This window comes from Chaetodon trifascialis, chromosome 3 (genome assembly GCF_039877785.1).
Source record: "Chaetodon trifascialis isolate fChaTrf1 chromosome 3, fChaTrf1.hap1, whole genome shotgun sequence".
Lineage (NCBI taxonomy): Eukaryota > Metazoa > Chordata > Actinopteri > Chaetodontiformes > Chaetodontidae > Chaetodon > Chaetodon trifascialis.
The window spans coordinates 3,105,043-3,122,948 of NC_092058.1; the positions used below are offsets into that span (position 1 = coordinate 3,105,043).

General features: G+C 44.8%; 1 protein-coding gene and 2 non-coding genes across 3 annotated transcripts; all 3 read right to left on the reverse strand.

Moving 5' to 3' along the window:
• Nucleotides 1-3,781: 3,781 nt before the first annotated feature.
• On the reverse strand, nt 3,782-14,720 carry ahcy (adenosylhomocysteinase). The gene is made up of 11 exons (XM_070959595.1): nt 14,527-14,720; nt 11,280-11,470; nt 9,413-9,488; nt 8,818-8,970; nt 7,916-8,028; nt 7,263-7,470; nt 7,080-7,167; nt 6,844-6,961; nt 6,546-6,668; nt 6,374-6,445; nt 3,782-5,069 (listed from the first exon to the last, which is right to left on the reverse strand). The coding sequence occupies exons 1-11, from the start codon at nt 14,552-14,554 to the stop codon at nt 4,938-4,940; spliced, it is 1,302 nt and encodes a 433-aa protein (XP_070815696.1). The 5' UTR covers nt 14,555-14,720; the 3' UTR covers nt 3,782-4,937.
• Nucleotides 8,200-8,335, reverse strand: LOC139329595 (small nucleolar RNA SNORA17). Its single transcript, XR_011602084.1, has one exon. It is a non-coding gene; the product is annotated as a small nucleolar RNA SNORA17 (small nucleolar RNA).
• LOC139329594 (small nucleolar RNA SNORA17) lies at nt 9,053-9,188 on the reverse strand. Its single transcript, XR_011602083.1, has one exon. It is a non-coding gene; the product is annotated as a small nucleolar RNA SNORA17 (small nucleolar RNA).
• Nucleotides 14,721-17,906: the final 3,186 nt, after the last annotated feature.

Genomic DNA, 17,906 nt, shown 5'->3' on the forward strand with positions numbered 1-17,906 from the left:
TTCAAACAGATGGAGACGACCATGACAGTTTTGCCTGATGTCAGTTTAGGATTTAAAGTGCGACGCAGTAACACCTTCTTCCACTTCCAAGTGTTAAACAATGAAAAGTGCTGACGCTGAATTAAACACACATGACCTCAAGCTAACGGTGGCTAATGTTAGCTCACATTGGCTAGCTCTAACAGATACTGCTGATAATACGGAGTCAGTTTGCTCACAGCTCTCTTCTTCTTCTGCTTTTGTTAAACCACTTATTCATCGCTGTTTTCACTTGTTGCCTCTGCGGCTGCTACGTGTTCACTATAAAGTCAAAACCTGCAGATCTGCATCCCCGATCCCAACACGGGGACGTTTAGAAAAGAGAAAATGATCATTTATTAATCCTTTTTGATGCAAACTCAACTGAAAACAGCCCAAAGTCAATATATTTAACGTCTGAGCTCATCAGCTTCATTGACTTCTGTAAATATCTGCTTATTGTGAATCTGATGCAGCGACATGTTTCACAGACCGGGAACGATGCTCCAAAAACACCTGTTTGGATCATTCCACAGGTACACAGGTTCATTGGTAACAGGTGAGAGGATCTTGGTTGGGTGTGAAAGGGGCATCCTGAAAAGGCTCAGTCATTCATAGAAGATGGAGCGAGGTTCACCACTTTGTGAGCACATGACTGGATGAAGGATGTTAACACATGAGCTCAGGAACACTTCAGAAAACTGTCGTCAGTAAACAAAGTTTGTCTACAAATGACTGCATTCTGATTTATTTACCTTTCACAAAGTCCCAGCTTTTGGGAATCTGGGTTTTATTCCTTAAATTAAAAAAATCTTGTTTTTCTGTCGCCTGCTTTGAGGAGTGTTGATGTTGGAACTGACACATTTACCCTGATCAGACTGAAGACTTCCAGTCTTACAGAGAGTTTAAACCAAGACCGTCAAACAGGAAGTGACATATTCCGGCGATTTGCTTCAGAGGCCTTAAGAAAAAATCATGTTTGACAACACAAGCACAGTATTCAGAAGACAGACGGCTAAAATCTGCTGCTAGCCGTTAAAATAAATGAAACCTACCTCATAATAAAGTCGCTAAGACACCAAAGAGCCTCCAGGGGACGGACACGGGGCGAAATCCTACCTGTGTGTTCACCTGAAAGATAAACTGGACTGACAGCACGAGTGCACCATCCACCGACCCAGCGGAGGACGCGGAGGAAGGAGGACCGTTGCTAAGCTATCACCCCCGATGGAGAACATGTGATGACAAATGAAACAGAGGTCACCCAATGACTAAGCTTCAATAGTCACGCTTTCTACGCTCCTGACAAATAAAGGATCATTTAACAGATGTGCCTTATGACTGTTCAAAGCGGTGGTGTTTTTGTACACTAATAAAGTTTATTCTTATTATTAGTACACTCCAACAGAAACAGGGGTTTGTGGCCTGTCTGGCTCTCGAAGGTCAGGACTGTCAGGACGGTTTCTAACTGCCCAGCGAGTGTTTGTTTTATCTCACCTCCACAGTTAAATGCCAGTTTCAGTTCTTATACAGTGTGTGATACATCCTACATCAGCCTCTTAATAAACGGAAAATTAAGCCATGAGCAGCCTGGAGAAAAGACAGGAAGTGGCTCTGATGAACTCGCTGTATGCGAGCTCGCCGCTGAGGATGAAGGCTCACCGCACAGATTAGAGAACACACACCGCCATCTGCTGGCGACCGGCGCGCACTGACACGCAGAGCGCAATGCACACGCTGATGGAGGAGAAGTGCTTCCTGAGCATTTCGCCTCTTCATGTGTCAGAGTGTGTATCAAACATCTCTACGGGAGCCAATCATCGCCTTCACCACACACGTCCAACACGTCCAGCTTTTTGTGATCTGGAGGGCCTCAGTCTTTCTCTCTGCGTGGATCTGTTTTACTCGGGCAGCTCTGAAGGATCCAGAGAAGCAGAATGACAGCAGTGTTATTCTCCTTCTCTTATCGCCATTAAATCTCATGGAAAGACATAAAACAACAACGAGTTTCGTCCGTCTCTCTGGCTTCGCTCGGTGTTTTTCTTGTTATTTCCACTGTCTGAGGACTCACGCTGTACTGCAGAAACATCGCTCTGCTTTCACTCTTTGTGTGCATTAATGCACCTTTACGCACTGCGCTCACCTGTGTGCAGCGGAGGAAGAAGAAGGTATGAGCGTGAAGATGGTCCAAAAGTACTTCATAACTTTAATATATAACTATCTTATAATTGTTGATGCATTAGTGTGTACATCACTAATGCAGCATCTCTTAATTAAACAAGAGGCCAGTTTTAACTGTTGTGCACTTTTTTATACACATTTAATTGCACATTTTATTTGGGGATTAGTCCACAAAAGTGCATCATTTATTGGTTCATTATATTTTTGATTTATTAATCTCAATCAATGCAGCAGCTTGGAATTTAAGTTATCAATAAATTGAGTGGATTGAAATTAGACGTCTCCCTGAAACGTAGTGGAGTAAAAGTATAAAGTGGCATGAAGGGAAAGAGTGCATCAAACTGGAGTAACTGCCATGGCTGCACAAAGGTGGAGCGGGTGGATGACTGAGTCTACCTGCAGCACGCGGACCCCTCTCACATCGCTCTGGATCCAGGCTTCTGCTGCGGCCCCGTCCGGTTGAAAGCTCGGGTGGGGGGGCCGCCTCCTCCCCCCCTAAAAGTCACCTTATCTGAATCATGTTCCCAAAGCTCCCTCCATCCCCCCTCTGTGTTTCTTTCGCAGCGGCTCTGAAAGTGATTTAAAGCGCTTACATCTGTATCAGATCTGCTGATCTGGCATCTGGTTCGCATTTCGTCGGCTAACTCGATTTTTATAATAAAATAGAGGCTCCGATTGATGCCTGGAGGACTTGTGGAATAGACGATCTTATCAAAGTGTTTAGCTGGTGGGGATCTCCGGCCTGTTTGCGTTGTAAAGCCAAAGAGCAGCTTCCTTTTCAAAATATCACTTCAGTGACAAGAACACCAAAACACGAGCCCGGTTCACGTGAAGTCTCTGCTTCTCGAGGACGTTTGGCTGCAGATTCACAGCATTTGAACACTTTCACCGGAGGACTCTTAAATACTGAATATTGATAGATTTCTTAACACATGTCAATTTATTGAGCTGCAGCTTATTTCAAACGCTGAAAATAATAACTTAATTATAATGTATTTTAATAGAAATCCATTAAATGTGGACTTTATAGATCATCTCCCCTGACAAATTAAATAGAAATCCAGCTGAAAGATCAGTTGTCAGGGAAAAGCAGCAAACATTACGCAGAACTTCACACTAAGTTTTACTAATTAACGAGTGGGGCTGATGTTTAGGGGGTCTCACACTTATTTGAACATGAGACGTGTCAGGATCTTTGAAGCTTCACAGGTGCAGTTACCTGAGGACCACCTGCATGCTGTTAATGTGGAAGTATTCAAAGAAAACAAGCTGAGCTCACCTGAGCTCATGAACAGCTGCACTGTGAAGTCTGTGTGTGAACTGACGGATGTTTAGAAAAGAAATAATTTACATGTTTTCGTCCACATTATCTGGACGTTTGAGCGGTTTCATCGTTTGGCTGCTTGTGTTTCTTCACTCGTCTGGCCGGTTTTCTTCTACATGAGAGGACATTACCTTTGCAAGCAGTTGTTACTGACTGGAATGAAAATAGCAGATCAGTGTGTGAATATTTGTGTAAAATTTAACGTCTGATTTCGGCTTTGTCCTAAAATGACAACATGAGGAGAAACAATCCAACATATCAGCATGATTCTTTTTTATTTTCCATCCTCAAACTGGACAGTTTAACATCCATCCATCGTTTACAGGCAGGTGAACTTCAGGCTGTAACCGTTGAGAACCGCGGCCACCACTTTCACTTTCATCCTGATTGGCTACAGTGAAAATTAAAGGAACTGGTGGTGGTGGAGGAAAGGGGGGGTGGTGCATGTTTTGGCCCTTCAAACCAATTAAATAACCACAAAGAAGTAAGAAAATGAGGGGGCTGGGGCCGAGCTTTGATGCTGTTATGCCGCCGGCTGTATTGTGTCGAGCGCAGCCCTAAACATGAGGACACTTAAAGAATAAGACCATTTGTTTGTTTAATTCAGGTAAAAACACAATGTGCTTTGGTGGTTGCTTTGGCAGCAGTGCTTCTCTTCACTCTCTACGAATCAAACACACGCAGCCATGCCGAGCACTTCACGAGCATCTCCCACCGCCTCACACGGTTCAAGTACAGTTTTCGATAAGTGCTAACAAAGGGCAGCATTAACAGACGGGAACAAGGCCGCTGTGCACCAAAACGTTCGCCTCCATTCATTAAGACACAGAGGAAAAACCCGTTCTGTCGCCTTCCACCTCGAGACGGAGAGAAGAGAGCAGATAGAAAAGCAGCAGGGTTTCTTTTATTCCATAAGCGGAGAGGGAATGACATGAACGACAGGAGGAATTCTCTTCAACAGCCGCAGGCGAAGCCGGTGTTTCAGAGGAGCACTGACGAGAGAGAGGAGAGAGAGCCGAGGACTCGACATATCGCTGTGTGTGTCGGTGTGTCAGAGCAAAATGAGACGAGAGACTGATGTTTTCAGGTGAAACGCAGGCCTGGGCCTGACGAGCGATTCGCCGCCTGTTTGGAAAACACCGTTTGAGCTCGTCTTAGAGCAGAATGAGGCGTTGGTTCCAAACATCGGCCAAATCACTCGGACCTGACCAGCATTTGATATGGAAGCTTGTGTGAGGGTGAAAAACAAACTAAACCGTCTCTGTGTCCCTGAAAAGTTGACATTTAGAGGTCTAAAACCAAAACGGCGCCCAGAGTGCAACCTGGCCAAACTCTCCCAGTGCTCCCACCCACCGAAACACCAACACCCTTTGGGCCACACCTCCTTCTCCTCCTCCCCAGCTGGGCGGGGGGCTCAGTAGCGATAGTGGTCCGGTTTGAAGGGTCCGTCGGTGGGCAGACCCAGGTACTTGGCCTGTTTGTCAGACAGCTTGGTCAGCTTCACCCCCAGTTTATCCAGGTGGGCGGCGGCCACCTGCTCGTCCAGCTGTTGAGGCAGAACAAAGTTCCTGTTAGATGAAACTGCTGTTTCAAACTGAAACACAGTGATTATTCAGGCCTGCAACTACTGAGTTTCAACATTCTCTTGTTTTTTGGTTCAACCAGCTTCTAATAATCTAAACATTATGTTTAATCAGCGAGAGCAGGCCTCGACTCGTAGCATCGAGCGTCACACTGACAGGAAAAGTTCCCACGCTCCGTTCAGTGTTTTGCACAAATTATTTTAAGGAAGTTTTCAAAGCTTTACAAAAGGCTTTGACATAATTTTCATTTCACGAGCTCAAAATCTTACTGAGCAATATTCGAGCGCATGGACGACTCGTCTGAACGGCTGCGGATCAAATTTGCTGTCACTCGAGCGAAGGATTCAGCGGCCTTTCAGAGCAGCCGCCACAGATGTGTAAAGAAATCATGTTGTGAAAGAAGAAGCAGGCTTGTGTCAGTGAACACGGCGGAAAAGGCAGGAAAAACACCTGGGATGCAGCGAGACGCTGTGTGGGTACGACCCCACTCCTCACAGCCCCACACCATGCCGGCTCTTTCTGCGCCGTTCAGCAGCGGTAAACCCTCACACGGCGCCCTCTTCCTGTTTGGTTTTCCCGTTTTCGCTCAGGTTTAAAATTCCTGTCCACCTCATGAACTCTGCTCCACTGACACCATGGTCAATACTCACTATCCAAACAAGTTTAAGAAATCAAATCAGGGATTTCATTCCTCAGTTTCTTCGCTGCGGTTTTGCGGCTTAGGTGAAATACACTTCATGCCAGCATCACGGCAACAGGCCGGCCTCTAAACAAACACGCTTCAAACACACTAAACTCCCCCCTTAAATGTGCTGTACCGCCTTGATCTGCAGCACTTTGAAACATCAAACTCCTCTGACCTCACAAACTACAGGCGGCTTTAAACTCCCCTTCCCTTATTGCAACTCTGACGATGAGCAGAGCTGAAATCAGTGCACCAACCAGGTAAATGGAGGCAGCAGGTGAAGACTCCACTGTCTTCTCCCAATGGGAGAGTAACTGAACTTGAAGCATTTCATTTCACTCTGCAGACCAGAGGTGGACGTGACTGTAACTGCTTCAGAAAAGCAATTTTACTTTGTGTGAAGCAATAAAAACGTGATTCCCACTGAATCTTCATCTTGCAGCTGTGCCGTGTTGCTGTGATCTTATTTAAATCAAGAAAGTCCTAATTGATTCAACATCTATTTAAGTTTTGGAATCACATCCAAGGTCAGTTTGAAGTGATGACTTGCGTAAAATACAATAATCACATGTAGCTTCTGACCTTCTTGGGCAGGAAGTAGACTCCCACGGGGTATTTGGCAGTGTTCGTCCACAGCTCGATCTGAGCCAGGACCTGCAGGGACGGACAGGTGATGAGACTCAGCAGTACTGTCATCATATCAACACGTCAAGGCTCTGAGTTGCTGCTTTGAAAGCCACGCTGTCCGTGGTACCTGATTGGTGAAGGAGTTGCTCATGACGAAGGACGGGTGTCCCATGGCGCAGCCCAGGTTGACCAGTCTGCCCTCGGCCAGGACGATGATGTGACGACCGTTCTTCATGACGTAACGATCAACCTGAGGAGGATCACGGCTGCTGTGAGCGTTCAGATAACACCGACTTGATGTAGGACGTGCAAGCGTCCGGCGAGCGACGACGCAGAGGAGAAAACTGAGAAGATGCTGAACTTTCTGAACGTTCACTTTCAACATGTAAAGTTGTGAAGTCAAACCTCACAGTCTGCTCTCTTACCTGAGGCTTGATGTTGACCTTCTCCACGGCGTTTTTGTTGAGCCAGCTCATGTCGATCTCACAGTCAAAGTGTCCGATGTTACAGACGATGGCGTCGTCCTTCATGTTCTCGAAGTGACTGAAGGTCAAAACACACGAGCGCTTAATTAACAACTCATCGTGCACGAGGAGACAATTTAAGTGTGAATTTCACTTTAAGACACTCCGGTGGACACGTGCGAGCTGCTCAAACTTACTGTCCGAGGATGATGTCCTCACAGCCAGTGGTGGTGACGAAGATGTTTCCTTCCTTGCACGCCTCGTCCATGGTGGTCACCTCGTAACCTAGTATATATTACTTATTGATGACTTTTGCGGGTTAAAAAATACAATAACTGAATGTTCATGGTGCAGATATACAACTGGCCGTCATCGCCTACCCTCCATGGCGGCCTGCAGGGCGTTGATGGGGTCGATCTCTGTGACGATGACGCGAGCGCCGAACCCACGCAGAGCCTGGACGCAGCCTTTACCCACGTCTCCGTAGCCCGCCACCACGGCGACTTTGCCGGCGATCATCACATCAGTGGCTCGCTTGATACCATCGATCAGGCTCTCCCTGCAGCCATACAGGTTGTCGAACTTACTCTGCAGGAGACAGACAGAAGACATGTTATTCTGTGCTGTGTGATTCAACAGGATGTCTGGCTTCTCCCCCCCAGACAGAAAAGATGAGATAAAGTGGTCCTGTGAGGGCCTGGTGTCAGATTCAAAGAGTTTTCCCAAACAATTCCATAAGTCAGAGCGCTCCCACGGCCTCTAGTTCAGAGCCGTTCAGTTCAGCTGTACAGTTACTGCAAGTATTTCCAAAGGTCTACCAGAAGTCAGGGGACCAGAGGTCATTAAAATATTCTCACCTGAGAGGTCCCAGGTTTTATAGACGACAGATTCTGAACTATCGTCCCAGTATTTAACACTGTTCCTTCCTTAATGAATGATTCCAGTGATGAAGATCAGGACACACGCCTGTCCGCCTTCATCTGCTTCACAGTACGGCATGCAGCTGAAGAGGTGTAAGGTGGAGGCGTGTTACCTTTGTGACGGAGTCGTTGACATTGATGGCGGGCACTTTCAGCTCGCCCTTTTTCATCATCTTGTACAGGTTGTGGACACCCGTGGTGGTCTCCTCTGACACTCCGCGGATACCTGAAAACACGATGATGGAAAACTGCCATTAAACGTTTTGACCAGTTACAAAAATAATCCACTTTCTGACAGACACAGGGAAGACGAAGTGAGCTCTGTGCTTTAACGCTGTCCAAGAGGCAACAATGAGCTGAGTTTGCTTTATGCACACGCAGCTACACGGTGCGTTCAAGTGTTGGTGGTGAGAATCACTCCGAGTCCTCGATGTGTTGTCGAGTCTCAGTGCAGACTACCAGCGCTCTCTCTCTGCCACCTTATGACACAGCTGCAACACTGACGGTTGGGCTGCAACGCCTCAAGGGGCATTAAATCCAGGGTTTTATTGTTTTATCAAGCAATAATGTGAAAAACATCTGGCGAGAAATATGTTTTAATTGTTAAAAAGCAAAAAAAACAAAACAAAACTGTAAAACCAAGAGGAACCAGCTCTGACAGAAAGAAGTAATGACCTCTGAAAACTCTGAAATAACATCACAAGCTCCTGTAATGACTGAATTTAAGCTCAGATTTGTGGAACATGGATGGATTGTGGTTCCTGTGCCAACTGGCTCGTGTCATAACACTGCTGCCATCTAGTGTCCAAAAATGCACTGCAGCTTTGACGTGAAACTGAATGTTACAGAGCAGGAAAACAATCAGCCACTTTGCACTGAATGCTGGGAAATCTTCTGATAAGTTTTCTGCAGCCACGTTAGAAAAGAAAAGAACCCAAAGTGACGTCGGGTTAACCACCAAACTGAGATCCTGCGACCTCGAGTGTGAGCGAGTAAAAAAACAAAGAAAACTGACCTGCCAGCAGTTTGGGATACTTCTTGTGGACCATGTTGGTGAGGTCTCCTCCGTCGTCCAGGATCATGTTGAGGGGCTGGCCGTCTTTGAAGTACAGGGTCTGCTCTATGCACCACACGTACTCCTCGTCGGTCTCACCTTTCCAGGCGTACACTGCGCAGACAAAGGATGCAAATGAACAATATGTCTCTTATCGTCCAGAGGGAACGTCCCCGCGTCCTGTCGGTGAGTCTAAAGTGTTGGTGGTGAGAATCACTCCGAGCACTCGATGTGTTGTCGAGTCTCAGTGCAGACAACCACCGCTCTCTCTCTGCCACCTTATGACACAGCTGCAACACTGACGGTTGGGCTGCAACGCCTCAAGGGGCATTAAATCACTTGTCATACAATATCTGGTGAGTATCATCCTTCCTGTATCTCCTCGCTGGACACCAAACCTTTAACGACATCATCATCAACCTTATGACAGCAGAGAGCCTCGAACGCCAACACCACACAGCTCCTAAAACATGCATCAGCAGCTTGTTGACGCACACAAACCCAACCAGTTCCTCTAAGGATGTGACAGAGCAATGGCAGGGAAGGTGAGCCTCACCTGGAATTCCAGCCTTGGCGATGGCGGCAGCAGCGTGATCCTGAGTGGAGAAGATGTTACAGCTCGACCACTGAACCTGAGGAGGAAGAGAAATGTGATTTAGAGACACAGAGAAGACGAAGTGAGCTCTGTGCTTTAACGCTGTCCAAGAGCGAACAACGAGCTGAGTTTGCTTTATGCGTGTGCAGCTACACGGTGCGTTCAAGTGTTGGTGGTGAGAATCACTCCGATTCACTGGCTCCGACAGCTGGCTCCCACTGCCAAACTGGAACACAAACATGCAAAACCTTTGTGTACAGTGTGCATCACAGTAAACATCTGATCAACCTCAGCTGGTTAAATCTCCCCTGATGGTTGGGCTGCAACGCCTCAAGGGGCATTAAATGAATTAACATACAATTGAAGTGAGAAATAACAATATTTGGTCATTCACATCTGGTAATCTTGTAAGAAAAACTCTTTTTAACCCTGTGTTTTGGGCCCACGGTGTGAAAGCCGTTGCCCTCGGTCATGAAGGCTTTGAGGCTCTAACACCAAGATAAAATCATATTATCATTATGAATGATTAAACTCAAAACCTGAAATTTATGACCTGCCATTGCATTGTGAAGTCAACGCATGGTGCTGCCACCTAGTGTGCAAAACTCTGAACTGAGCCTGATTGCTGTCCGGCTGAACACCAACGTGGGCGTCAGTCGTGAGTTTCATCCCGATAACCTCGGTGTCATAAAGCCAGTTTCAATCCAAGCGGCATTACAAGGTACAAGGTTCATTTATTTATGAATTTACAACACAGGGTTGTAAAACAAATTGTAGTTGGAGTATTGAATAAATAAGTCATAAAAATAAAGCTACTGTTGTGGAGCTGCCGTTACAACACTGCTCATTTAAAATGTGCCTTTTAGAATATAAAGGCAAAACAAGAACCACCAACTTTGACAGTACGGACGAAAGATTTGCAAGTGTCACAGAAGTTCACAGCATCACCACCACAGAGAGGGAAGACTAACTCAGTTTGGAAAGCAGAAGGCAGAGAGAGCAGCTTATTTACTCTCTGCTGGCTCTCAGGCTGCAGGTTCCTGCAGGACAAAACCAGCTCTGGTCAAAGATAAAAGCCAACATGATAAGAGAACACGCTGGCCTTGAGGCGAGCAGAGGGAGAGACAAAATCCCAGACTCGCAGAGAGCGTTCATTACGATAAATAGATCAATGAAGTTGTCCTCTTTCCGTGGCTGCTGCTGCAGTGCACTCCAGCAAGGCAGGAGATGACGTCAGTTATAGCGGGAAGCTTGTGCATCAATCAGAGGCCGCGCTGCGTTATCAGTAACCAGCCTGCACTCGTTTCTGATGTATTAATCTGTATACATCTATGCTTTGATGGTCTAATGGCCTACACCTCACACAACTGATTTATGGTGCCTCATTAAAGGAAGAAACCAAAAGAGGAGAAAGACTGTGGACTGCAAACAGTCCACTGTGCACGAGAGAGCAAACGTCCTCAGCGAATCCAAATCCTTTCTGCTTTTGAAAACCCATCACTGTAATGTAATAACTGTGCCTTTTTCCTGCACTGCATGCTCTGCTGCTACGTCTCAAACCTACTGAAAAACAGCTTGATTGTACAGTACGACTGCTGAAAAGTTCCCTTTTTTACCTTTCTCATTCACTCAAAGAGGAGATATAAACTAAATGTGCATCCATTCTGACATGAAAACATCAACAGAATGTGGCTGAAGATCAATAAGACTCTTGTAAGCTGAAGTTACAGCTGGCGCATCGGTGTTAATACAGTGGAAAACGTTTTTCTGAAAGGCACGAATGATCGGTGGGTGCTCTATCGGTGACTGAACAGCTGGTAAACGTCACCTCAGCTCCGAGGGCGGTGAGGGTCTCGATGAGCACGGCGGTCTGCAGGGTCATGTGGAGGCAGCCGGCGATACGTGCCCCCTTCAGGGGCTTCGACTGGCCGTACAACTCCCTCATCTTCATCAGACCGGGCATCTCATTCTCTGCGATGTCGACGGCCTTACGCCCCCATTCGGCCAGGCTGATGTCAGCTGGGACAGAGAGGGAGAAGCGGAGGGTGTTAAAGGTGTTCAAAGACGGGAAGAGCAGCAAAATAACAGCAGTCCGCTGTCTATTCACAACAGACTGACATTCTTTAATCCTTTGAGTCTGTAGATTAAAATCTCTCAAAAATATCCTCAAAACATGAGATTAACGTCCTCCTGATGCTAAAAGTCACATTATGCCCTCCTGTTTCAAACGTCTTCAGATTAAGCACAACTTTCTGTTCAGACACACAACGCAGATCTGATCATTTTCTGTCCCACACTTGTTAAATCTCATGAATCTTAAATCTCTATCAGGATGTGGTCTTTGCAAATCAGTAAATCTGCTGACTTAGCCTTCACCCTGCTAATGCTGTTGCTGAACTGGGACAATTAACACGACCACAGCTGTCTGCACAGCCCCTCCTTTCACTTCCAGACAGCTGCTGCTGCTGCTGAACATGTGCAGCTTGGCTGGAGGGTGAAGAACACGATCTTACTGAGTGGATGCAATAGGGAAGGGTAATTACGCATTTGAAACAACACAAGAAAATGGTCAACATAAGCTTAAATCTATCTTGTCCATAATCAATAGATTTTGATTTGTTTGCAACTATAGGGTGACTGGTTCATGACTGGTGTGACATAGGAACATACCAACAAAAGAACAGGCTGTTCAGGTAGTTAATTAGACATGTCAGAACATGGGTTCTGAGTAACTTCTATGGGAGTTTGATTCACTGCTCAATAAATGAGCATCAGTGGTTAAAGCGACAGGATTTCACATGAGCAGCACAACATCAGCTTGTTCTTATTTTCACTTCTTGTTTCTTTAGCAGCAATTTGTCCCTACAATGCTTTACAACAAGCTGCTGATCATCTATGAAGCTAAAACTCTGCAAACAGACCACGACAGAGGCACCAACTGAGCAAAAGGCCGTGAACTTAAAGAGTTAGGCACCCGTTTACACCATCACTTTGTAACTGCACTTATCACGATATTAAACGAGGCACAATCAGTGAGACTCAGCTCAGTGGTGACTCAGCTCAAATCAAATCAAACGGTCACAGTGAAAGGCAAACACCTTTACACTCACAGTCATGTAGGGCACAAGAGAAAGTGACCACAAGCATGTTTAACGCCCGTCTACATGACACAGCACTTCATCTGAAATCCAGTGTGTCATACAGCTGGAATACAGGGACTGCCCTTTTAATTTGACCACACAATGGTGTACTTCTGTAAACTCAATTCAATCCCATTGTTGCTGACTAATTTCCTGGGGAGACAGTGTGAAAGAGTATTGGTTTCAACTTCTGACACTACTACTCTCTACATTTCAATTTAGAGATTGTCACAATGCAACAGAAAGCATCCTCATTTAACAGGAAGCGAAGCTGACAATGCTGCAGGTAAACCTCAGGACACAGGAGGAAAGTCCCAAAGTACAGCCGACCGTCCACCAACACAGAGGCTGCAATCTGTGCAAACACAGCTCAGCCGGGCTGACTGCTCTGAACCGGCACTGGGCTGAATAACCAGCCAGAGAGAAGATTAGACGCACAACGTCACACTGAGGTCAAAGCAGTGAGTTAACTAAAAGCCAGTGAGTGAAACATCTTTGTGGATGTGATTCATGGTGTGATCCTGTAAGAGCTGGGCCCCAACACTGGAAGGTACTGGGGTTCAAATCATACCTGAAACAACCTTTAAACAGGACAGCATTCACATGTGAAGTGCAGTTATCTACCAAAGGTATGGTACAGTTTATGGCCACAGGTGTGAGTGTCCTCATGACCAAGGTAAACTCTGTGCCAACAGTTCAAATCAGGCCAGTCGTTTCAAAGAGAGCAAAACCAGGCCTGCATGTAGAACTTAGGCAGAACGCACGACTGGTCCGCAGCCAAATGTTTCACTGATTGACTGCTTGTGGTAAATGAGTGACACTGCATCAATTAACATATCAGGACTTAACGGACACAGAGTTGAACTCTTGACACTTGATTGTATGTGGGAGGTGGAGATGTGTGGACTTTGTCCCACAGATATCTGTAAGCAGGACATTCTGCAACTTGTTCTGCTTCTAACCAGCAGCTTCACAGGCGGATGTTTAGTTGATGGCTATAGATTACTATCGGGAGTTATTTTAATGGATAATAACCAGCATGTCCTATTTTATGTGCATTACCTGTCATGTTCAAATGAATGCAATTTGTTTTCTAAGTGCACTTTTAATTTTTTTTAAATTATTTCCCCCTTCATAAATTGGATCCATATCCACTTCTGAAGTCACGAAAAGATACATTAAGCTATTAAAGACGATTTTACTCAAGATTATAAACTTAACAACAACTTTTAAATCAATGGCATTCAGCCCTCAAAGCTGTTGCACTGGCGCACCACGTGCAACTCAGCATTACTACGGTGTGAAAGCTTCATACAGCCAAGTCTCTGCCTGCCCCTGTCACTCATGCAGGAGCTGGCGGCGGGGCGCATTGCATCACGGGAATCGTAGTTTACAAACAGTCAAAGCAAAGAAGCGCGAAGCCTCTGCCTGCGGTAATAAACTACATCACCCAGAGGCTGTGGAAGTCTTCCTTCTTCGCAGCCCATGCTCGACGCTTGCTCCGAGCGCTACATGTCGATTCATTCTCAGATTTGAGCAAACTGCGAATTAAGAGTGTCGAAAAGTGAAAATGTAACGATACCAGTAACGAGCTAAAACGGCTGTAACGGACGGAAAACACGCTAAACACCTTGCTACATGAAAACAACGGCTCCGTTCAATTTACCACATGCTAGCAAGACAGCGTTAGCAACAACAAAGTCAGGAAAAGCAATTAGTTGATTCTAATAATCATTAACATATCAATCTAAAAGATGCTGCTATATTTATGTCGTTGCTTGATAAGCATTTAAGGCTAAATACTGCTGCCAGAAGAGCCGTTACTCAACATGCACGCTACCATAAACTTAAGCACATGCTAGCTAGCAAACCGCCACCCTCCTTTACTTCACCTATCTTTTAAGCACAGTTCAAACAATCAATGTTGACACTGACCAACTTTGAAGGGAAGTTTCTCAGACATGGTTCTTCTGTTGTGTTTTGTTGCGGGGAGGTTGAGTGCAGCGGCAGCCTAGCCGACGGACAGAGACAGAGAGGGAGGGACAGACACATGACGGCTCGCTTTTTATCGTCGAAGCCACATTCAAACCAGTTTACACGACAGGGCGGTTCAAAGCTGGACCAACTATGAATTTCTATTGGCTGCGGCGGATCCCGCCCCGCGTATGAGTGATTTGATTGGATAGCGGTTGATGTGGGACGGCGCTGGGGGCGGCCAGCCAATGATAACTCGAGATGCCCTGTGGGGCGTGAGTGTTTGGAATGCATAGCTGAAACAAGTTTGGTCTGGACGTGGTGGGCAAATCAGTAACGAGTGAATACCTTGTTGTACTTTATAATACATGGCGTTCAAGCGGGACGTTTTACCCCACACACATGCTGCTTGTACCAACCTGGATGTTGTACTGCAGGTTTTTCCTCTGTGAACTAGACACTCATGAGAATGTGTGGCAACCTAATTTGACATAACGTTACACTATTAGTGGTAGTATTTTCATAATTAAAGTGCAATATCGACTAAAACAGGTCCTGCATTAGTACCAGATCTTGAGGTGATATCTTGTACAGGAGCCCTGAGTCACAATCTAATGTCTACTGAATACACATGGTTCATATTTCCAAATAAAGGTGTGTTTAATGCACTTACCAAAAACAGAAAACCTGGGGCCAAATAGACTGACACATTCAGATGAAACTAACATAGTCAGTCAACGCAGAGTCCAAACAGTTCTAATGTAGATATACGATAGGATAAGACTTAAAGGTAATTTAAAGATACATTATGTCAACGAATGCAGTGTAATATTTACTCAAACTAGAAGATTTCCTCATTTGTGGCTTGTCCCAGACTAGTGGCACAGCTGGACAGCAGCAGGCCGTGGCATTCAGGTGAAACTGCCTGTGATGTCTGTGGAGCCAACCAGCGTAGTTTAGCCTATGGAAATAAAATGTAGACTTAAGCTCTGGTTAAGCAGACAGATATCTGCTCTGTTTGGGCAAGAGTGGAATTCAAATGCAGTTAAAGGTACATTTTGTTCAGGATAGAGACTGGTGTCATATGTCAGAGGGCTCAATAGATTCATAACAGGAAGGCTTGTTACACACTGCGAGCCCTGTGGGTGAAATGTGTTAATTACCACCGGGTTTCTATAGGAAGACTCACCCAGTACTTGTTGGTTTGTGAGTCTCTGTGAAGCTGCCATATGTCGTCCACTGTGTGCACTGTTTTCAATGGGAACTATACAATGCAAAGACAACATGAGGAGGTGGGGGCCCACGTGCAAAAATTTGACTCACGGAGCTCTAAAAGTGTGTAAATAAAGTAAAAATGCGAAATCAGACTCAGTAGCCAATGGACACCACTCAGACTGAGGGTCTTTGCTAAATGCTTTAAACTACTCTTGACTCTACTGTAGTTCACTAAAACTATGAACTGTAAATGGGCACCACGGAGCTCAAAAGGCACAAATGATATTTGGTGCATTAAGGTGTTCAAACTGTGTAAAACGACGAGGAACAACTAAGATAGCAGATTAAGCACTTCAAACCACCCCAGTGCAAAGATCAGGCTTTGCATCAATAAAGTTGATGGACATGTAATGATAATATATGATAATCACAATCATAGCATTTTCATATAATCCTAACTTTATTTGTAGAGCATCTTTCATATGCAAAATAAAGCAATAAATAGTAGCAAAGAATGCAACATTAAAAATATATAGTATACACTTAAATGTGTGTGCCTGTGCTCAGAATAGCTGTTGCCCAACCTGACCTCTAACCCCAGTCTTGGCCTGTGCTCCAGTATTTCCTCCTTACTGGACCTTGTCTTGGTGTCACTGAGAGGAAAGCTCCTCAAACACATTCCTTCACAACTACACAGATTTGTGACATTTTGGTACTTGAAATGTGGGTTTTGGGAGGCAGCAGATATGATTACTGAAGCTGTTTCCAGTAATATTCAGTAAATTCACACTGGAGCTTTTTAATGCAATGAAAAGACCATAGAGGGACATTAAAACCCTGCACAGAAACAAAATACTGCAGAGGAGGAATGTCAGCCAGCACATTTTCTGTGGCTAATTTTCAGAAGCACTGAACTTTTGACTCTTCTACATTTCCTGTAATACAGATGATTTCTGGCTAAAAGTGCACAAAAAAACTCCCGAAATGTGATGCAGAGTTCAAACAAGGCAGCAGTATTTTTTCAATAGGCCTTGTTAAACGTTAACACAGGCCTGTTTCTTCACTCTGAAAGGGATCTAGTGATTCTACAACTGATGCTTTTTACTTGAACGTGTACAAATCCTGTATATGCACCGTACAAGGAGATTCAGATATACATTTCAACCTAAAAGAAGTATTTAACAGTTATAATGTATGAATGTAACACGTTTTTCATAGATAATATTATGCTACATGATGCAGTTTCTGAGAGGCCTAATTTGTCCTGAAAACGATTACATAAAGCTGGGAAATGTAGTGACTACACTGCTGACCTATAAACACGGAGTGAAAGTCTCAAAGCAACAAGTCGAAGGAGCTAAACTCAGCCTGCTGGTAGAAACACTATACTAAAGCTAATTTAAGAGCAAGTTTGACTGTCACCCTGCTGGCTGCAGGTCTCACCTGAGTCTACATTCCAGTTTAATGCTCAGAGGCTGGAAGCAGACTCAGGTCAATGAGGTATGTAAGCACCGTCAACAAATCACTGCAATCTTTGTTCAGATTTTTCAATATTCAACTCACAGGGAATGATGTTTTTTCTCATAAATAGGATTATTTATTTTTCCCTTTATTACTTAAGGAGATTTTGAATACGGTCAATTTTACAACATTACAGCACTGCACTGCTGTGTTTTACTGCATCCAAGCTTTCCATTTATCAACTCCCTTAGAAATAAAGAAGCATCAAATTATCTACAATGTAAAAAAAAAAAGTCAATTTTCATACCACAATGAAGACTTTGACTACAAATTACAAAGTATTTTCACTATTGAACATACAAAATTACATAAAATATGCTGAGCTCTTCAGTTTACAGTGAGCACTAAAAACCAGGAAACGAGGTCAAAGGTCAGAACAGCAGCATTTTTGTGCCACATGTTGAACTGTGATCGTGCATGAGTCCAGTTTAAGGATTTTGGGTAAAAGAGGTGCATAATCCCGCCTCTTATTAAAGCTTTGCTTGGGTGGAATTTGAAACATTTCAGTGTATTAAGTAGCAGCTTTGAGCAACAATCAGACGAGGAAAATCTCAATAAAGATTTATACAAAAGCATCCTCTCTGTGGCACATATTTGCTTTGTCA